Below are 23,404 nucleotides of genomic sequence, written 5' to 3'. Positions count from 1 at the left end.
GATGTTCATCATAATTATAGGATAAAATAAAATAACTGAGCAAGTTTAACTGGTAACACTATTTAGCATTTATAACAAGTATATAAGCAATGAGTAAAATTTGCTTTATAACACTACACTATAATGTAGCTGTAAGCAGAAATAAGATTTTAAGTGTTTATTAGTGTATTTGTCAACAACTTTAACTCCTCCGATGTTCCACTTGTTGTATAAACAGTTAATGAATGCTTTAACACACAATAAAATTATTATAAGCCAATATATAAGTATTTATGACTATTCATACATTTAGAAAAAAATTTAAACCCATATCAGGACATTATAAACAAATAGTGAAGGGGGTTAAAATTAAGTGCTTTGATTTTCCTAAAGATTGATACTTGTGAGTTGTATTGTTTTGCTTCTGTATTTGTGTATGCAGTACTTTGCATTCAAACCATAAAGCAATCTAGTTCAAAAGTGACTGAACACTGAAAAAAATTACACATTCTTTGAGCAAGAGGAAAAAGTATGACACTTTCCCTTTTCATCAAGAATGGAGGCAGTGACGCATTTTGATTGAGAAACAAACCTGCCATGCACAGGAAGTTATACAGGGGAATCTATGTTTGCCTGTCCTCAATATTGCTAACTTATTCCAAGGTTGCTGATGAATCAGTGACTAAATACAGCATGAGATATAGGGCATGAAGAATGCATTAGTGATGCGACTACTGCCTGTGAAGATATTGGGTAAGAAAAGAAAAACAGCCTCAAGGCCAGTGACTCACCAACATGACCACTGACTAAGCTGAAAAGCTCCTCAAAAAGAAAGGGCCTTGAATTCTCCTAGGACAAACACCCCCCCACCATACACAGATGCAACCTGAATGATAAGACATAGTCTGGGCGAACTATTCCTTTATGAGCCATCCAGCGAACCAAAATTATTTCATTCACAATTCATGCTTCACTTGTATACTCAACTCAACTCTATTTATATAAGACACAACATATTTGATCCAAAGTGCTATAGATGACATAAACAGAAAATAATGCTGCTTCACCAATATTACTATGTCCGTAAGTCATCCAAAGGATTGAAGATGCTTCACAGATATGGGGAAGTCAAGGAGATCATCAAATGTCGTACTGAAGATTCACTTACTGGGCTAATAAGTCATGGTCGGAGATTTGGGAACAGGGTATCTGCACATTTTACAAATACAAATGTAATGACTTTTAAGACCTTTTTTATACCTCTAAAAGGAAAAAATAATACCATTACCGTGCAAAAGAAATGGACAAACTAGACTACAATATACACTGTTATTGAGTTTTATTGAATTTGAAAAATTGAAATATTCAGTGCACATTAGCTAACATAACTACCTTCTCAGTAATGAAAATAAAACTGTATGGCGGTAGTCTGAATGGTACTGTAGCTGAAGGCTTTGCCAGAGTGGCAGTGGTGGAATTCAGATCCTTTACTTAAATAAAAGTACGACTACCACACTGTGAAAATACTCCACCTACAAGTAAAAGTCGTGCATTCAAAACTACTTACTTAAGTAATGTAAGTATTATCAGCTAAATGTACTAATCAAAGTAAAAGCACTCACGGAGCAGTAAAATGGTACCTGTCAATGTTTTACTATTATATATGTTTCTGGATTAATATTACTGCTGCATTAATGTGTATGTTGCATTTTACTAATGTAGATGTTTAAGGTTGAGCTAATTTTTAAATATTTTATATACTGTTGGGTATTTTAATCTACAGCAATGTAGATATTATATAAAAATTATATATTCTATAAGATCATCACTTTTGTAGTGTCGCTGTCCTGTGAGAACCAAATATCTCTAAAAAGTCAACTTTTCAATGAGGTTGAAAAACAGCCCTGTTTTCAGCTTTGTGACAATGCATTTTCCAGCTAATCCAAGGGGGTAAATTAGTAATATTGAGGACAGACAGTGAAACAGCAGTAGACAAATCATCTCTAGTACGTACAGCTAAATTACCAGCAGCAGCGAACGACTCGATAGGCATACTACTTTTTGGAGTTCTAGCATAGCGCTTGTGCTTTTGAGATTTCATGTGAGAATTAGTGCTTACCATTGTTTCAGGTTTGAATGTTTTGCGACAAAGTTCACATTGCGCCTCATACGAAGCGCAACGAAGAATACTCTTACCCATGGCTGAGCCTGCAATGCTTGCTCACAGTGTTGCGTTGCATTCTTGGTGTTTTCCTTTCCCAAACTGCAGCCCTCAAATCGTAAGCTGTATAAACACGTTCTTCTTCTAGGTTAAAATGCGGATCTGCAACCTACCAAGTTAAGTGTACGCTACCTATTTAACGTACAAGCTGTACAAACAAATCAGACATTGTGGAAATTGTCATTGTGAGATACAAAATAAAACATAAAAACTGAAGAAAAAAAATGTGCTCATTCATACTGCCCTAGATCAAATTTAGAAATTAAATTTAAGACATTTTAAGACTTTTTAAGGATCCGCAGGGACCCTGGGGAAACACGCTTCTGACTGTCCTGTATGGTTCATGTCTGTTTCCATCAGGTTTCCCCATTGACTCCAAAGCAGTGTTACCTCATCACCTCATCTCCACCTGCAAAGGTCCACCTTTCTGTGCCGGAGGGAGAAGCTTCTATAATACTGAACAATTGGACTCAAACTGCCTTGGGGAGGTACAAAAAGCTGTGGGAAGAAAAGCTGGCCTTCAGGCACTCGCTCTCTTATCAGCGGAGAGATAGTGATCGGTCTCGAGGGGCATCCCATTTCTCTCTTTTCTGCTCTTCTCTGCTTCCTAATCTCCCTTTCCTTTCCACTTTTCTCTTTGTGTCAAAGATCAACTATATGATCCTTATAACTGCTCTTTTCCTGCCAATCTTCATTGTCCTGAATTCAAAATGACAATGACTCACACTGTTTGCTTGGTGATGAAGTGCAAAGCCTAGTTAAAGTGGGCAGTGGTACAGGCACAGGTTGGGTGGGGATGCAAATGTGATGGCTGTGGTCGTTGCCTGGCTGCTACACAACCAGAGGAAAAAGACGTGTCTATCCGCAGCATGGAGGCATGGGCAGCCCACACCAGAGGTAGAAGTTCTTAATCACTTCCCTCCATTTGCATAGATAATAAACTTAATAAAACATACTGCAGTGGGCCGTATCAATCACTAGTGAGGATATCAGCATGGATGTCAAAGACCATTGCTGTTATCAGCTCTTCCGTTAAAATTGGAATCCAATGATTTCTTCATTGCAGGGTGTGATGGAAGCTGAAATACTGTTTGTATTAGAAATGGTCCAAACAAATAAAGAGATAGGTCTGATGAGTCATCAGAGCAGCAACTTCACTTTACGGAGTAGTTATTAAAACCTCCTATTCCCTCACAATGACAGTAGCTGCTGGTTGTCTTGAACACAGAACCTCAGTATGAGTTAAGGCCCGGGGTATGCTCGAAACGCAACAGATTGTACGACATGTCATTGGAATATTTCTGATGGCAAAAGTGTTTATACCTGTTCTGGACGACTACACTCAGAGCAGTGGTGAGAAGCATGTCGTCGTAGAGGGGTGAAATCGGATAATGGTTGATGAAGATAATGGTGCACAATTTCGCAGTCTCTCCTCGAAGGCATTCAAGGTGTTGCACACATTTGTACTTACGAAAAGGGACAGAAGTGTTTGTGTGAAATGAATAACAATGAAAAAGACAACTTCAGAAGGAAGTTCAAACACTGCCTACTTTCTCACTTCACGCAGCACACTGGCCAGTTGCTGTGTGTAAGACTGTTGATTTGGAAAGTTACAAAAATTGTCAGATGCAATCCTACATAAGAAAGGTATGGGGGAGAGGGGATTTCAGGTGCTGTATGGTGATCCAATAAGCACTTTGTTTGAAGTGTACTGACCCCTTTAGACCAACAAAAATGGGTGACAAGATTTACAGAGACGACTTACAGTTGTGGATAGGCAAAAAGAGGAACTTGGGGATGTAGTATATGAAAGGGTTAAGATAAAGGGTGAAGGGTCTTACTGTGACAGCCGCCAGCTGCATGCAATAATCCCCAACTCTCCATCATGAGCCCTTTATATTTTCTTGTCAGAGACAGCAGTGTGTATGAGAGAGTGGATGTCTGGTGGACAAGGACATCCGGTAACAAGAGAGGACGCGCAGTCAGACGCCGTTTTACACCTTCTTCCTCTTGTCTCTTCCTCCTTGTAGCTCCCTCAGCTCCTTTCTGCACTGACTTTTAATCACCTCGTACACACAAGGGACACGCCTGTAAAACCTGTTGCAGTGTTTTATAATTTGCTATCGATCCCCACAAGGCCGCGGACTGTTTCTCATTACCCAGCATGCTCGCTGGGGTTATAAGATGTGGATGGACATTTTGTTTTATACCTAAATCCCCAGAAATACTGAGTGGGCCTGCAACGCAATGAGTGACGGGGGTTGACCATCATGCCCAAGGGAGCCCCTGAAGTGTTATGAAAGCCCTACTATGTTCCTATGGCAACTGGCAGTGTGTACTGCAGAGACAGATTATGTATAAGGCATGTTTACTGAAAACAATAAATTCCAGTATGCTTATATCAAGAGGCAGGCCTTGCTGGATAAGGCTCCTCCAACCAGGCTGGTTTTCTGATGAATCGGTCCGGGCGCCAACGCGATGGGGGAAAACGTAACATAATGCATACTGAAAACATATGTCTTTTAAAAAATGTTAGCATAATGCCATTACTAAGTTAGTTTAAAGCCGGCAGGCCTGTCAAAAGTGTTCATAAACAACAGGAACAGATCTCAACAGGAACAAAGCCATGTTATGGATACAGTCTGCAAACCTAGACTGACAAAGGCACGCAGAATAAAAGCAGCGTGACATGATTGTCTCCAAATTTGGATAAATAAGTAATGTATGCCACAATTTCAGCCAGATAAGATACCTTTTAATAAATCACATTTCTCTATAATATCATGGACTAGGGCAAAAATAAAATCGAATGGGATTAAAATTAAATGATTAGAACTGATTTTCTAAGTTCCAATTTTCCCAGAATGGTGTAGCTTTGTGTGTCTAAATAGTTTAAAAGATGTGTCAATGTCAACCCCTTCTACTCTCAAAGACAAGTACATAAGTGCTACAGTTTTCCTGCAGTAGCACAGTACAGAGGCTATAACCCATTATTTGTCAGTGATGCTGTGATTTTATCCACGAAAGGAGAGTGAGTACCTAATCCTCTGTAGGCAAGCTTTTACGAGCCACCTCACACATTTTTACAGCATGGCAAACAGACAGTAAACACCAGGAAGGCGCTGCGCTTTAACACGTGATTAAGACACAGCTAATTAGATTGTGGACAGTAAAACTGTGAGTAGAATCGTAAAAGAGGGAGCAGAGACAGGCCTGAGCGAGGGATCAGGTACAATCAGCAGACGCTTAAAGTCAAGACTCCACAGGCCACTGACAAATGACCGAGCTAGGGTTTCTCATTTCTGCTGCCTTCTCTGCGGTGAAAATGTAAATAGCAGACTTTCTATGGTAAAAAAGAAAAGACCCCCTCACACACAAGCCCCCTACATCCACCATCCATCCATTCTTCTCCTCCCTCTCCTCCCATGCAGTGGTTGGTCACATGAAACAGGGGTCAGGGTACTAATGGAGGACCTCATGGCCTTGTGTGCCTCAGGAACCCCCCAACTCCCCCACCCCACTCCCTGCTCTCTTATAAATCAAGCAGGCTTCATTGAGAGTGGCAGAGTCCTCTGATGTCCCAGCCATGTCTCATTTCAAAGTCCTCCTGAAGGCTCACACGGTTCCACGTTTACTCACTGGGCACAAGGGAGATGTGCATGTGGGGGTGAGTGCGAGACTCAAAGAGAGAAAGACAGACAGAGAAACGGAGAATGAAAAAAAGAGAATGAGTTTGGGTTAAGAGAAAAGTAAAGGGAAATTAGGAATAGAGAAGATGTCCCGGAGGAAAAGGGGGCCTCTAAACCAAATGTTTATTTAGTAACTATGCTGCATTAGACCTCTCACTTGAAAGCATGTACAATAAATCACACCATTTTGGAACAGTGTCACTCTAACACAATGTGTGCATGTGGGCACATGGTAGTGTAGATAAAATGCCTTCCTCTGTTGCACATGTACAGTGGACAGCGCATCTATAGAAGTGCAATCAAAACATTATTTCCCTCCCTTCATGGTAAACTGAGGTGTGTGTTCTATAGAAGGATAAATGATCGTTGATATAATGGCCTTCTGTGGTTTCCTTTAGTCTATGCATTCATAAGAAAGCCAGATGAGTTACATATGGATGTAAAATGACTGTTTTCCTGTTGTTACATATACAGTCTTTCTACACATGATCTGAATGACGCTGAGAGCATGTAATCATAACCAGTAACATATATACACTCTTGAGGCATATAAAGGGAAAAGAAAACAATACACTTCTATTCTAATCAATATCATTTTGAAAAAAGACAAAAGGTAGTGCAGGGAGAATATCAGAAATCCTTAAATGGAACCTTGAGGAACACCCTAATTAATTATTATTATGTTAAATCAATAGTTTGGCATTGGAGCCAGCAGCTGGTTATCTTAGCACAGAGTGGAAAGAGCTAGCCTGGCTCCATCCAAAAGTAACAAAATCTGCCTACCACCACCCTAAAGATCATTAATTAAAATGTTATATTTTGTTTGTTTAATCCATACAAAAACAAAAGTGTAAAACAACAATTCAACATTTTATGGGGGGGGGGGGTCCGGAACAAAACGACCTGTAAAACCTCAATGTGTCGTTTTACACTTTAGCTATTCTTTTAAAATGGTCTAACTAACAATTAAAATCACATTACAAAGTAGTATAATTTGTCATATCACTTATCATGTATCATGTTCAGGACAAATGCTTGCTAAATCATTGCAAGCCTCTAAGCCTGTAATAGCTGTCATATGCAACAGAAGAGAGCAGAATGGCCTTTTCTAGCTAAGACATGTAAAAGTTGAGTTAATCTCCTTTAAAAAAAAAAAATGCTGTCCATCTCCTGTTTCACTTGCCGCTGCGATTCTTCCTCTCTCATTTAGGTAGTGGCAGTGTGGTTTGCTTAATCTTTCCTTATCTCCTTTAAATGCAAAGGGTTGGGCGGAATTTGCATGTAAAACAGAACACAAGCTGTCACTTGTGACTTTATTTACAGAGGAGATTTGGAAGATCATGAAAATACTGTTATGAGGCACTCACACACACACACACACACACACACACACACACACACACACACACACACACACACACACAGTGTTTACTTAAACCACAGGAGTGTGTGACACCTTATTGGGGGGCTCAGACAGACAGAAAAACATTCCCCAGTCGCTACGCTCATCTCCATAACTCAGTACGCAGACATAGTGCACTGATCCTAATATGGGACATTAACGACCCGACTCCCACCATTGGAAGCGCCGTTACCTGCCAGTGAACAGTAAGGGTCATTTAGGGCCCAGTTCACGACTGCCATGAAAGACAGGCTCATCTTTTTGCCTCATGGTTGTGGTTAGGGTTAAATAAATCACTTGTAGTAATTCTGTATCAGGCAGGAGGAGCCTCGTCTTGTATGGCTATGGACCTGTCAGCAAAATCTGAGTGATAGCCTGTAATTTCAGAAAGACATGCCATAATCATATTGTGTATGATGAAAATCAAAAACAACTTTCACAAACAAATAGCATCTAAGCATCTGGGAGCTCTGATTTCAGTAAGTCAGGAAAGCAACAAAAGAGTATAATTACAACCAACAATACAGGTCATTGTGTAGTGTGTGTGTGTTTGTCTATGTATATGTGTGGTTGTTTTTATGCCTGTGAGGTGTGCCTGCAATTACTGTCAGTGTGTGATTTGCTTTTGGAGCACTCTATGATGATAAATTCTTAGAAGTTCTTCACCGCAAGACGTGTGTCACATATCAAGTTAAAGGGCTTCTTAAAATCCAGAGCTGTTCCTCAGAGAGTTGCACAATAAATGTTCAATGTATTGTGCAACTCTCAAAGAGTGGGACCAGACTGAGAGCATCAGTGTAATGTTTGTGATCCTCTGTGTTATCCATGTGCTATGATGGTGGCTTAGGGAGCTGTGGAACAGGAGATTGGGCAGCTTTACACACATCGCCATATCAACTGTGTATTTGCTAAATGCTCATTTAAAGTGGTCATATTACATTTATTGTGTTGTATATCTTTTTTGTGCGTGTAATAGGTTTGCAAAGTGAAAAAGCCCCAAGTCCACCCCAAAGGGAGTTATCCTCTCCCACAGAAAACACTACTCCTGAAGTGCCTGAAATCAGCTCGATTGTAGTCCAGCCTTTACTTCCATAAAGTATCTATGTCACTATTTAACACGCGTCATAATGCACAAATTGAGCAGTTTCCACACATACACCTAAATATCAAATTAAAATAATGTTGGATACCCTCTAGGCAGTCAATGGGCATAAAGTTGTCACTGTGATGTAGAGACAGTGCACAGTTAAAACGTTGCGTTTGAAAGATAAACTAGTTAAGCTAGTTAATTAATAACTTACCACTCTGAAACATCTTGCTCCAGTCTAGGTTGTGAAGCTGGTTTGGGTTGTTCTGACTGTGTTTTGGTATCAGACTCGGGCTTGAACATGTATGGATAAACCGAAATTATAGTTACTGGCTGAAGCGGCTTTGTTTTGGATCACACTACCTTGCTCGTCAGGACCCGACCTACTCTGCTTCTGACTGGCTAGTAGTCCTTACCTAGGTACTGTGTGCAACTCCCAACACAGATAGAATGGAAGTGAGATGCCTCACTCGGTAGCTAAAACAGAGCGTTCAAGACACAGGGTGAAAAGAGGTGCTGCAGCAATGTGCAGTATGAGAAAAATACTGTTTTTTGAAAATTAAAACCACGTAAACGTATTCTGGTACAACCCCAAAATAAAATTATGAACTTGAAAATGTGCATAACATGACCACTTTAAAGGGTTAGGGTACTTTAATATCTTTGAAGCAAAGGGTTAACCTCTAAGAATACCTAACATTCCTCTATTGCAGTATAGTTTGTATATTAGGACAATACAATAGGAGACAGTAAAACAGTTTGCATAATGCTGATTATGAAACAAAGGATACATGTTAAACTTTGCGGAGTGAAAACCTAACTGTGTTGGTGTTAGAAAAGGTGTTTTCTCCACAGGTGACATATCTCAAACATTGTCACTGGGAGATGGCAAAGCAGAAGAAAAAGATTAAATAGCTGTCCCTTATCTTGGGGACCTTTTCAGCGAGGCGAACTATCACTCAGTATCAAATGACATTAAGTTAATGAGCCAAAGACGCTACAAAGAGCGGTAGGTAGCGAATTAGCAGCCTGGCTTGCTTAACACCTCCCATGGGGGTGATGAGTGAGGAGAGGTGTGATTGGTTTACCTTTATCCATGCCAAATTTGTGTGTGTGGGAAATCACACACAGAGCCTAACAGCACTGAAGGTTGCAAGGCCACTGCCAAAACATCTTGCTCCTCTTAGCACGGAGGTGATAATGATGGTGTAACACCTTTGGTTACCTTAAAGCAACCACCATGGTCTGACAGGTCCAAGAAACCAACAGGGAGGGAGAACAATTCATTTCATTTCATAAATATAGATATAAATTATACTTAAATTCACTCAATTCACCATCACTTATGGATATGGTCTGAATGTTTTTGGCTCTTTAAGTGCATCACATCTCAATTCAGGTTTCAGAAAAACTCCAGGTTATGGAATTTAATCTAAAATGGCAGGTAGGGTAACACTATCTGTCATGCTTGCCATATATTTGAGTGTATGACAGTTTTACACATCTCTGACAACTAAAAAGTGTCAAGTAACTTTCTAGCACATACTTTACAAACACATGCTAACAGCCTGGAGCGCAGACGTTGGCATTTCAGTTTTCATGAGGGCAGAACAGAAGTTATCATCTGTTATCATCTGGTTAGCCAGCGCTTGTTGGTAAATCCTGTTTCTTGTGAGAGAAGCCTGCTTAACCGTCATTCATAAATGGGTTATTTTCTTTAAGGAATCACTGATAAGGCTATAGAGCATAGACTGCATAGCATAGTACTCAAAGCATTAGTAAGCAGTAGAGTTCTTGCAGGCGAAAACTAGGTGATACATTTCTCTGTTCATTCAAGTCTGAATGAACACAGGGATCCTTAATACCAAAACATGGGGGTCAATTCACTGAAATCACAATATATCCCTAATTCTCACTCTTTTTACACACTGAGAACAGTTTCATTGGAACTACTTTCAATGAAAGAAATAGTCCCTGTGAAAACTGGCAGCATGTTCTGGGGATTATCCTCAATAACAGGAACATTGTTTCTGAAAAGAGATGTTGCTGTTGAATATTTTAAATGTTAATTTTCATTGCTTTGAGGACCACAGACAAAACTCCAATCTCAGAGGTGGAGATCTCAAAACTTGAGCGGATAAAATGATCTACATGGCTAGATACTGTACTAATAAAAGTAAGATTTTTTTTCTTTTGTAATTTGGGTGAACCGACCCTTTATGTTTTACCTTGTGCTGCCGCAGTCTTTATGTTAATCTGACGGCATTCAATTTAGACTTCAGCTGTGTTGAAAATGATCTAAAAATGTCATTAGGTCCGACATTGTAGTATCCAGACAGGATACCAACATGTTAAATTGCCATCACATTAATGTAATCAGGTGCCATGATGTAACGTTAAAAAACAGTACAACACAATGTCTGCAAGAGCACAGGATCTCATTATAGAGTGTTATAATTTCCATCTTAGACAACATACGTGTAAACTGCTTCTAGTTTGTTGCTTATATTTCATATTATGTTAAAAGTAAATAAGGCTCAGAGTGTTTGCATGTGTGTGTGACCGCACGTGTGTGTGTGTGTGTGTTCACTTCCACACCATGTCAGCCCTTAATAGACATGTTAATGTTCCAAGGGGCCACTTGGAGCTATCGACACATCCCCTAATGGGCAAGTTCATGTTTATTCTCTCCCCACTCGTCATTGCTTCCTCTGGTGCACAAAGCAAAAAGACAGTCACTTCTATCTCCCATTTTCTCATTCCCTGTCCTCATCAATCTCACATATCCCCACTCAGTCAATTTCTCTCCAGTTTCTCCTCTCCAGTGCCCCTTCTCCCTTTTCCCCTCTCTGCCTCGTTTACCCGCTCTTCCTCCTCCTCCATCATTCTTTCACTGCTCCTCTCCTCTCCCGTCACACTCTAATCTCCTGGTCTGAAAGGTGTTTCCTGAGGAGGGCATGCGGGAAGACAGGCAGGAGTGATGGATCGCTCCATGGATGCTTCACTTTGTCCCCTCTCCAGGGCGGGAACAGGGTGGTGTTGGGTAAGGGGAGCAGCAAGGGTCGGGTAGGTTCGACAGTGGGAGTGCTGGCTGAGGTGGTGTTGGGGAGGGAAGCAAGGTACAAGCTCCTTTGAAAAGTGGTGTTGGGAGGGGGGGTCTCTATGACTGCCCCCCCATGTGGTTCTATATGATACGCTAATTATAGTGAAGTGTTAGAGCTTTGCAAACATGTGCCTCCTGCTGCAAAATCTGACCATAACTGTCTTATTATATACTCAATTAATTTCAACTGACTATTTGTGATTCCTTTATTCGCCTTGCTGTGCATATATAAATAAATCAAAGTCTGTGCCAATCAGACATCAATATTAGATAGTAAAGAAGTTTTACTGTTATTCATAGATCAGACTGCTTTCCAAAAATCGTAAAAACTACTAGCAACATTCTCCCATCTCTTTTAATGAAGCAGAGATAGCAAGTAAAATGCTTGAGCTCAAATAAAGATTAATGTCTAACTTTTCCAGCCTCAACCGGCCTCTCACCTGAGTTTAATATTAAATGCTTTGTTTTCACATTTTGGCTCAAAATTCCCTTGTATGTTAAACACTTTTTAAATTTAAATCTCTACATAAGGCATGTTATTTTTGAGAAGTTCTATGCTACTAAAAAATTGGTCACTTTGCCTGGTATGCTTTATTGTATACTGAGGCCAGACCATATTGTTGATAATTGTTATCTTCAGTAGATATGGAAGGTGAGCTCTAAACATTAACAGTAACAGCAAAAGGTATATGATCTATAGTCACCATCTTATAATAGATCTCCTACTGAACCAAGGAAGCATATGCATCATATTTTCCTGTAAAACTGGCAACATGAATTTACCGGACAGAGTAAAGTCAAAACTGCTTTAAATGTCATGTAAAGAGTCTTCAGCTACAAGGAGACTTGTTTTATCACATACACTGTGCCCCTGGTTTTGTTTTTCTTCTGTTGGATCAGCTCTATCTACTGGTCTTTGTATTGAAAAAAATGAGAGTGGTCTCCATTGTTTGTAATCTGGGCTGTAACAGTACTTACATTTCCACATATTACCTGTTGCCATGTAGTTGAGCAGCTTTTGGACCTTTGGTTCAGCTCATAGGAGCAACAGATGAATGCCCCTGCAGGCCAAAGTTTTGGATCACTACACTCAGCTGTGACTTTATATTAGCCAAATGTAATTCTTTTCAAGCTTTTGGCATGTTATGTTTTGATCCCAATTTTCCTTCAGATACACACACAGCGTGTGATCAGGTGGGTGTTTAGGGGAAAACAGTGAAGGTTTGAGCTTTTAAGTTGTCCTAATGAAGCCTGCGTCCTTACTTAACTAAACAAAATGCTGACACACCACTATGTTTAAACAACACTGAAGAAGGGTCTGCTCCATATTCATCAAAAACCGTCAGGCCATGTCAATGCAGATTAGGTCCCACTCCCCTGTTTTCTCCACATACAGTGATTTAGGATATGTCCAGGTGCTGTGTTTGGTTACACAACACTGGCACATAAAGCGGAGACAGACAAGACAGATAAGGAGGGAGGAGAGGCTGTCCGACAGCTGCCTGCCTGGTTGGGTAACACTCCTGCCGGACCCCCTGAGAGGAGCCCGGCCTTGGGTAACGTCTGTGCCCCAGTCGGGAAGGCAGACTTCAAACACAAGGCCTGTACAACCTCCACCCCTCTTCAGCTCCCTCTCCTGCTGTTCTCCTGAGCTCCATGGGGGATCTCTGAAGACCATCCCAGCAGTCACCACGCCATGAATCAGTCCAATCTATCCTCTTGTTGCCACCACACTCTCCTAATGTCACTCCTTTTCTCTTATTTATACCTATTGTCAACTAGCCAAATGAATGAAGGCAGGAATGTGTGCAACATTGGTATAAATGTACTTCTCACCACAAGTCCTCATTATCACTCCCCTACAGCCCAGTTTCTTCATCCTTTGTTTCCTCAACGCAACTCTGCTGGCAGAAAAAGTCCACATACCAGGGACAAGGTCAGATACCCAATTAATTTCAGCAGAACTGTCTAATGTTTTGTTTCTGTAGGGAGGATTGGGTAACCTGATGGCATGGTTATCAGTGTGTTTGTGAATCTGGCATAAAAAAACACAAGCAGTCAAGAGAGCAAGCAAGTGACCAAATGGTGTTTTGGTAAGGTAATGTCAGCCTTGTGAAAGTTCTGTTTCACAAGGGCAATCATAGTACTATCTCAGTGCATGAAACCTGCTCATAGACAGGCTATGGAAAATCTAACCTTTGCTTAGCTAGATTACAAACTACAAAAGAGAAGAGAGAAAAATAACATTTCCAGGGACACCAAAGAGACCTGACAGGCCTGTTACAATTCACAAGAAATAAATCCAGAAAAAAATACTCCAAAAAAGTAGGCCTCATTACCCGAAAGCATGTCTAAAACACATTTTAATCCTGATACACTATGTTCAACATGCCATATCAAATCAGCCAAAATGTGCTCTTGCTGCAGGAAACCCAAGCAGCCACAGCTGACAATCTGGGAGACAGGGCCCCCGGGACCCGGGGTGGCTCAGCTGAGGACATTACTGCACGCAAAGCAACCCCACACACACACAAACACACACAGGGTCTGGTGGCAGACAACAGTCACCCTGTCATCTTCGATTGCGAGCCACTCATGTTGGACCAGCGACACCTCAAACACAGCTCAGTGGGCCTTGGCCCCCCTGGTGTCCCACTGCCGCCACAGAGAGACTGCCAGAGAGTTACTTCAGCTCTGCAGAACAAACACAGAAATCAGCCTGTCCAAAAAGCATGTAGTCCTGTCGAAAAAATGTCTAAATATATCCCAGTGCCATGGCCTTTAATTTGGTCTTGTAACTGACACATTTTTTTCCTTCTCATCAATTTGGTTTAAGATATTAATTAAACATACAGTAACCTAAGGCTGAAACTATCAACAAAAATCATTTAGAGCCAAAATGGAGAATATGCTGACAAACATCTTTGCCTCCAGGCGATTTTAAGCTAGCATAGCAGCCTACGGGCTCACATGTGTTTGGCAGATGGCACCGAGTAGATGGCACATAAGGTCAGAAAGAGCACTCAGCTGTATATCTCTCACACATACAGGCCCTCCAGGAATGTCTACACGAGGCCACGGGTTATGGCACCTCAGCACTGTGGTGTGTGTGTTTATGTGTAGGTGCTTCTGTGTGTGTGTGTTTGCACTTGTTGATAAAGAGCAGACCATTGTAAAAATTACACTGACAAGACCTCTGCTCTTGATCATTACTGTTTACTGTCCAACATAAGGCACCTCCGTACCTTTAATAATTAATTAATTAATAATTAATTATCTTTCACTATTCACATCTGATCCAGCATGTTAAATATCTGACCTAACATGATGTAAATTACAAAAAATAACATAATACACCTCAAATTACGAAACATTATGCAAATAACTCATTTCTAAAGTCTTTAATAGCTTTCTTAAGTTTTAATGGTGCAACCAAATTCAGTAAATCACTAGTTTGAAACTAGCAAGGAGTTACTAAGAACTTTTTTTGCCATTATTTGTCAATTTAGAGACAGAAAACACAGTGATAGAGAGGGTTATCACATTCAACAAAGGTCATACCCCGTCTATGGTTCGGGTGTCGAACCATGGATGTTGCGGTTATGCATACCACACAGTATGTGGTATGTGACTTAACCATTAGGCTCCCAGCACCCCCACTCAAACTTAATAATGGATAATGGAACGAATAGCTAGTGCAACCCATCCTGGGGCACAGAAAGAGAGGAGAAAACAGGGGGGGAGGGAGACGGGACACACATGCTGTTTGAGTTTTAAACCAAAACAACAAAGTTTTGGCCACAAATTGCAGACTGTCCCTTGAAGCATTATTTATAGTAAGCTTGTTTACCATTATTACTACTGCTATTGTTCTACAGTTCCTACTAAAACAATTCCTACTTGGTAAAGACTTGTGTTGCCAAATAAAGACAAAACTACAAGAATACACAATAATATTAAAATAATCAGAAACACACGTCATCAATGAACGTACGGATGACACTAATGTCTATTCTATTTTGTGACTGCAAACAACAAAGAGTCACAAAACTGTAAATCAAACCCCCTGATATCAACAACGTTTCTAACAGTAATAAATTAATACAGATCTTGCTTACTTTTCATCAAGTGCTGTTTTACCAACTGTAATTTCCTCAGCCATTCATCCACAATTGCTGCTCATATCCTACACATCTTTCCATCATACATCATAGGCAGAGAAGTGTGGAGAGGATTTCCTTTGGCTGTTGATCTTTATCAATTGCTCTGGTCTACCTGACATCCATGACAGTGCAGATAACAGCAGGAAATTCCCACAGAGATGTATTATGAAACACATTGAAGTCACCACACATTACTGTACAAGCCATGAGATCCCCTGCTGCATCTCATCAGACATTTACAATGTCTAATTACACAGATAAAAGTGCAAGGTGTGCGTTTTTGTACACAGGTGCAAAGGCCAACTTGTGGCAGAGGAACCACGTGGATCTCCAGTGAACTATTAATTGGCAACTCAGAGACATGACAGATCGATGTGAATGTGTGCAGCAGGATGCCTGAGATTCACCAACATGAGGGAACCTATTCTACTGACTTGCAGGTAACTCTACTCGCCTTATTAGTGTCAACAACAGGCCCAACCTCACAGCCACCAGAGTCTATACACCATCATCGACCAAATGTGTGACGCCTTCAGCCCTACTTTGTTCAACAAGTGTTAAGAGTTTGAGGGGCTGCTGAGGGTGACCCCTTATTGTTAGGTGCTCCCTTTGTGGTCGTACTCTTCACTGTACTGAGAAAAGAAAAAGAAAGGCCTTCTCTAACAGTCGGTCATGCCCCAGTGCTCCTGGCAACAACAGGTCCAGAGGACGCAGACCTGCCTGGCCTATATTGGCTTGGCTCTCAGTTCACGGTGGCGGCACTAGCCCCCTGTCAGCTGTCCCATTCAGGGCCAGGCCGGCCCTTTATTACAGCTTTGAAGACTGCTGAATAAAGGGGCGTCCTATGTTTAGATGATAGAATGTAAGCAACTTGTTTTCTGCTTGGGCAACAGAAGACAAAGAACCTCCTTCTGAATATGGGGAGTACACGAGAGAGAGAGAGTGAGTGAGAAAACTAGAGAGGGAGGGAGAGAGAAAGCGGGGTACGCTACAAGTTGTGGAGGTTTCAAGATGGTGATTACTTTGATGGATTGAAATCATAGAGAACTGGCGGCTGTATGTGGGTGAAACAGAGGCTTGTCAAGGAGAAATACAATGAGTGATTATTATCACAGGTGGTTCTGATGCCCTGATGATTAATAATAAAGCCACAGAGCCAAAGCTTCTCTGTTAATTAGAGGATGAGACCCCTGCCAAAGTCTCCTCACAATATGCCCTGTATACTAAACTATATACACTATATGCTACACTTCACTGAACCAGGACAAGCAGAACCTAAAGAGTAGAGCCCGGCTGATATTATCAGCCACTATTGTGTGCTGGCAAATCAAAAATTATATAGTATATATATATTATATATTATATATAGTTTTATAATTTAATGTGTGTTCAAAATCAACTTGTTACTGCCATCAATGATAAAGTTTATTATTCAACTGCAAAATCTGTTTTCCCAGACATATCTTTATTACAAGATGTTTGTTATTTTATGTGTTTATGTAAGCAAAAAATATGATATCAGTCAATATATTGATTTAGGCGATACAGAGCATCTCTTCTATAATTGAAGAACAAAATCTTTAACCTAAGCATTAAAATCTATTAAAAAAGACTCCCTGGCACTACATTCCTAACATAATTTAATATATAATACAAATGTCTGTCCTTGACTACTATAACTTAAAAGTTTTCGGAGCATCATGGTTAGTGTTAAGTATAAAACTTTTTCATGCAATTGGTTGGAAGGTGTTCATCTGAGTTGCGTGTCACTCACTGCAATCATCTAAAAAACTGTGTGATTCATCGATGTATTAACCCGAAACTGTATGCAAGTGTTTGCAACCATCGTCATGCAACAACCAATTAAGTGTTGATACCTGTATATCTGGTGATTTTTAAATTGGCACTGCTATGACCAGCTAATGCTAAAATTAGAAATTAGCTTAGAAAAATCACCTCACTTCTTGATGTCCACTTTGATCTATAATATTTTATATTTATGTACCATTACTAGCAACAGTGCATTCAACAGGTGTGACACTCACCCTCCCTTCACATGTATATATATATATATATATATATATATATATATATATATATATATATATATATATATACACACACACACACACACACACACACATACCTGGTCATGGCTAGCTTGGAGGGTGCTCCCGGTGCCGTGGAAAGTCATTTGCACAGGGGAGAGGGTCAGATAGGTCACAAAATCCTTACCACTCTGCGCATCACTGTACTGCACCTGGAAGAGAGGGCAAAGGTAGGCAAACTGAGTTACCCCCAAAGTAAACACAGGAAAAGATCAGTCAAAATTTTCAGTGGTAAGTGGTTGGCTTGAGAGTAAATCTTGCATGTCTAATTGACACAATGGAGCATTTGTGGACAATTACCCCACACCATACAGAGATGGCAATGGAGGGGAATGAATGGGAAGGATATGTATGTGCGATTGAGGGGAGGCATCCGGGGGGGGTGGCGGTGACATCACTGGCGGCCCCTCATCATTGAGAGGTTAACTCTGCAGGCATTCCTAAATGCTGTGCAATCAGAACTGTTATAACACGATGCTCCTCTGGGACAGTCTGCTCCTGAGATCCAAGGGCTTTGGTAATACTGCCTTGCTTGTTTGCCCTACTTCTCACTGGCTCTCACTCGGTGCACGTGTGTATTTGCATGTGTATGTCTGTGTGTGTTTGCGTGGCCTACTTATGCCCACGACAGCTGCAGGCATCTTAATAAATGGCACACATATGTATGAGAACTTATAGAAGAGAAATATCTGACTGATGCAGAGAGACAAAGGACAGAAGGAACGAGAGAGAGAACATTACTGATTCAAAATGGTTATGTGCGTCAATGAGCAAATGAAAAAAGTAAGCTAGCAGGTATGGAAGAATATAACTATGAACATAAAGGAGCTTCTAGCTACTTCAGTACAAATGGATGCACTTCAAACTCCTCACATAAGTCAGGCATAATTAAAAAAGGGCTATTTCTAGGTTTCTGAGCCATTGGAGTGGAATTTGTTGCAGCCAAAATGGACAAAATTAATACCATAATCAAGATGCACGAATCCATTTTATATACTTTTGTAGATCAAAGTATAATTTCCACAACAGCTAATATTATAGAAAGATGTGTTAAAAACATTTGATGTCAGCATCTTTTGAATTTAAATACAACGTGGGTGTCTGTATATTTTTGTTGGCGGAGGAGTTTTAAGTTATTAAATTTGTTTAATCAACAGAAAAACAGAATAGTGTGTGTATCTCTGTGTGTATTTTCTTCATTGGATCAAAGTGATCAACACTACAATTTCTTGGCTATACATGCTGAACTTGTGTGTATGCACATTAACGCACATGCATACAAGTAGCTGTATATGATCTGTGACTGAAAGCTTCCAGAGCGAGGTGTGCGTGTCTCTCTGAATGAGTTATGATCATATGTGGAAAGGTGTGTGTGTGTGTGTGTGTGTGTGTGTGCACGCTCTAGCCAGCCAGACACATGAATGTATGTCCATTAAGACACAGCCCCATCATAACATACGCAAGCACACGGAGATATGAACATGTGTGTGCAGAGATATGCACAAACGTGATGTTACGTACAGTACATGATTAGACACATACATACTGACGTGCATGTGCACACACACCTGCTGATGAGGAGATGGGCCCACAGTGATAAATTGTGGAATGCTATCTGTTATGTGTATGAATGATGAATGTAGTAAAGTGAGCCGTGGAAAAAGCCTTCTCTGACAAGTTAATCTCTAATAAATTCTCCAGACTTCAACATCAAGGAGAGTGAGAAAGAAAGACAGAGGGGTGAAAAAAACAGAGGAGGGGGACTTTTTAGGGGTAAGAATATAATTGTTTGGTAACAAGAATCCCATTTTTCAGAAGTTTAAAAATGTATAAAATGAGCTGGAAATACGGCTTCTTCCATAATTCAACCTGTGTGTGAAGAAGTACAGTTTGTGCTTTAGGGTCTGAACACAAAGATATGAATCTTTGTGTGTGTATGTGTATGTGAGCGTGTGTAATTGTCCAGCATGCTGGTTCATTTAGTATAGAGGCCTGTGGTTAGGAGCCTGTGATGTATGGTGTAATCATGCTGTCTGATCAGTGGGCACTTCGCTCGGTTCATCTATTGCGAGCTGTCAGAACTCCAGCCGAGGGTGAGGCCCTTCGATGGCGCTGGAGGAAACACACGCTCTCTCTCAGTCTCTCATTGTACAGAGATATATGTTTGGATATATCAAATTTCTAATAATTTCCAACTTCTCCCAACGTCTGTGAGTGTATATGGACACAAGTGTGTATGTTCAGTTGATGGAAACTACCATTTATAAAGTATATTTAACCACGAGGGGGCTAAGATCATGAGGTTCCTAAAACAAGTTAAAGCTTATATAACCAACAAACAATGTCTTTGGTCATGGTGACAATTTACACGTACAATGTTCAAGAAACGAGAAAAAACAAGAAAATCAAGAGGTGAAACCTCTTATCTAGAGTAAACAAACTATCTAACCCATTGTAATCCTACTGTTGGCTAATGATCTGTTGCTGTATTGTAGATATTTACTAACTGTTGCACACTGTTATTCATTCTTTGTCATTGCCGTTTACCCTCGAAGCAATCTGGGGAGAGGGGATCCCTTTTTAAATTTCCTCCAATGACGATCTATGTGGTCTGTCCACTACTTTGGTCTAGACTGAAATATCTCAACAACTAGTGGATGGATAGCCATGAAATTTGGTGCAGACATTTATGGTTCCCAGATGAAGTATCCTAATGAATTTGGCTGGCTTCTCCTCCAATGCCACCATGATGTTGACATTTGTGGTTTTGAGTGGCATATTTCAACAGCTATTGATGGATTGCCATGAAATTTGGCACAGACGTTCACGTTCCACACTCAATGAATTGTAATCCCTTTGGTGATCCCTTAACTTTTCCTCTAGTGCCATCATCAGGTCAAAATTTTAATTTGGGTTATGATCAAAAACCTGCAAAACTTAATTTCCCCATCAGCCTCAGCTTTGTGGTTAGTGCTAATTAGGAAATGTTTGCATGCTCACACGCTAAACTGAGATGGTGAACATTATACCTGCTAAACATCAACATGATAGCATTGTTGCTGTGAGCTTATTAGCATACTGATGTTAGCATTTAGTTCAAAGCACTGCTGTGCATAAGTACATGCTCACGCATGTGTGTAGACTCAGTCTTGTTTCCTTATGTGCTTAAGATTTTCTTTTCCCTCATCTTTTTAGAGATCTTGAGCTGGGTCTGGAAATACTGCTGTTGTAAGCCTCTAATGCCCGTTGACACCCTGTATGTGATATTGGACTATATAAATAAACATTGACTTGCCCCAGCCACCAGCCAAATTCTGGTTAAAATTTGGCAGCTCACCAAACGTCACCTGGAGGTCTTACTTTCTTGGTGGCTTGTTGATAAAATAGTCAAAGTTCCTGATTACTTTGGGGATTTTCCAGCATGTCTGACCTGCAGGCAGGAAAGAAAGTTGCCTGATGTGCCAGCATCAAAGAACATTATAGCATCATCTCATTTGCGATGATTTGGCGGAAACTGAAATAACGAGCATCTTAAAAACAAAACGTTCATTCTCCCATCCAGGTCGTCTGTTTTGAGTGCATGTTTGTATGCATCTGTGAGTGCATGCATTCTAAACAGGCCTAACTAATCATCCCAGGTCCCAACTCAGAAAAAAGCCTCTAATCCACTTCCTTTAGAGACAAAGAAGCAGGAAAGTTACGCAAGGCCTGCGATTGATCGGCGGCACTAATGTGGAACGACCTCTGACATCTGGCTTCTAAAGCTGGATGGCTCCTCTTCAAATGCTCCTCTTCATTCGAACAAACACGAACATGCACAAACTAAAAAACAATCACAGTGATAGCGCTCATGCAGCCATGCTTGAATTTATGCACAAATATGCATGTGCACACCTACAAACAGAAATCCAAACAGCCATGAAGGGGAGACACACAAATGCAGGCAAAATACACAACGGAAATAGATGTCCATATCATTAGGACTGTGTTATACAATGCTGTCAAGGTAACAGCAAAAACAAATACTTATTATTAGGTATGTTGTCATGTTACTCTAGTTAAAACCACAGAGCACAAGCACTGCAGGACTAAGAGCTTGATTCCAGACTAAGCCAAGTGCAGGCTGTGGAGAGTCAAAGAGCACGAAAATAACTTTGATTTTACTAAAATAAACAAGCCCTCTCAGTTGAGGAACGCTGTCATTGTTGGTGAGAAGCAATTAGAGGTCCACACGAGCCACTTCAGTGGGGACATCAGGGGTCAAGAGTGTTTAAAGTACACTCTTAATATACCTTTACACGTCTCCTAATGGTAGGAGGTAAAGGGCAAACAAAGCTGCTACTCTAACAACTTTGAGAGCACTTTGCCTGAATTACAGAGAGAAGTCTTAAGACAATGAGACAAAGTGAGTTCCAAGGAAGCCAGTTCATTATCAAGAACCTGGTTTCACAAATAGATTTTCTACAGAAATACGTAAAAAGAAATACACTGAGGGATCCGAAAAACAAACCACTGTGCATTCTAATGCGATCCAATAAGTCAATCACGTAATACTTTTAGGCAAACACCCGAGAATGCAAAAAAAAAAGGGATGGAATAAATCCAAAAGTAACTAGAGTCATAACTACAGTACATTATGTGCATCTAAATGGCTAAACTGGTGGCAGAACTGCTGCCAAGTCTTAGTTTTGTTAAAATATTTTAGCCTGACTGTGTATCAGTATTGCTGTCATTATCCACTTGTTCCTTCAACAGCTAGATAAAGATGAGTGTATGTTTATAAGAAAAACTTTTTTTCGCCTGCACCTCCAACTAGCTTTTCTCCTGTAATTCATAATAGAATGATGTGCCGCACAAAAGAGACTCGCTCTTTTAAAATCACTTTTATAAGTTTTAAATTAAGTGCAATTTAAGGAAATAGCTCAACACATTGGGAAATACGCTTATTTGCTTTTACTGTTGAGAGTTAGGTGAGAAAATTGATACCACTCTCATATCTGTACATAAAAAATTAAGCTACAGCCATCAGCCAGTTACTTTAGCTTAGCATAAAGACTGGAAACAGGGGGAAACAGCTAGCCTGGGTCTGTTCAAAGGACAAAAAATACCTCCTACGAGCACCTCTAAAGCTCATTCATTAACACAATATATCTTGTTGGTTTAATCTATAAAAATGATCATTTGCGGTTTTTACGGGGGTTATGTGCCGGACTACTTCTTTGCTGGGAGTAGTGACTTCTCTGAGTCTTGTCATTTCTGTGAAGTTGCCAAGCTAGGTGGATTTATTTACCGTTGGACAGTGCCAGGCTAGCTGTTTCTACAGCGACTATTGTGCAGATAATGAAGAGAACTGTTTGGATTCCAAACAAAGTGGCAGGTTAAGACACCCTCCATCTCCCCACATTGGGACTGTGCTGGCACACGGCTGCTATCACAGCCTAGTGTTGAGAATTACATGAAATATGATCAATACTATCAAAATACAAAGAACAAAAGCAAGTAAAAAAAAAAGATTATGCTGCATATTCAAATTTGCAATATGCTGTGCTGGCACTAGAGGGTATTTGATTTAAAGGTTTGCAAATGGGCTTGATTGTGGTGTAAAAACATCATCACTCAGTTTTGCCAAACACACACAGACACAGGCATACG

At 40.4% G+C, this 23,404-nt stretch overlaps 1 protein-coding gene across 5 annotated transcripts in view; it reads right to left on the bottom strand.

The window, feature by feature from the left end:
- stau2 (staufen double-stranded RNA binding protein 2) overlaps positions 1–23,404 on the bottom strand; it is an 88,203-nt gene that overhangs the window by 9,990 nt on the left and 54,809 nt on the right. For all 5 annotated transcript variants that reach the window (XM_044176645.1, XM_044176646.1, XM_044176648.1 and 2 more), the window contains exon 13: positions 17,791–17,904. In XM_044176645.1, coding sequence (XP_044032580.1) covers positions 17,791–17,904 — 114 coding nt within the window. The remainder of the gene's footprint in view (positions 1–17,790; positions 17,905–23,404) is intronic.

This window comes from Siniperca chuatsi, linkage group LG19 (genome assembly GCF_020085105.1).
Source record: "Siniperca chuatsi isolate FFG_IHB_CAS linkage group LG19, ASM2008510v1, whole genome shotgun sequence".
In the NCBI taxonomy this organism is placed as follows: domain Eukaryota; kingdom Metazoa; phylum Chordata; class Actinopteri; order Centrarchiformes; family Sinipercidae; genus Siniperca; species Siniperca chuatsi.
Note: the sequence above shows the minus strand (reverse complement) of the source record. Positions and strands in the feature narration are given on the sequence as shown.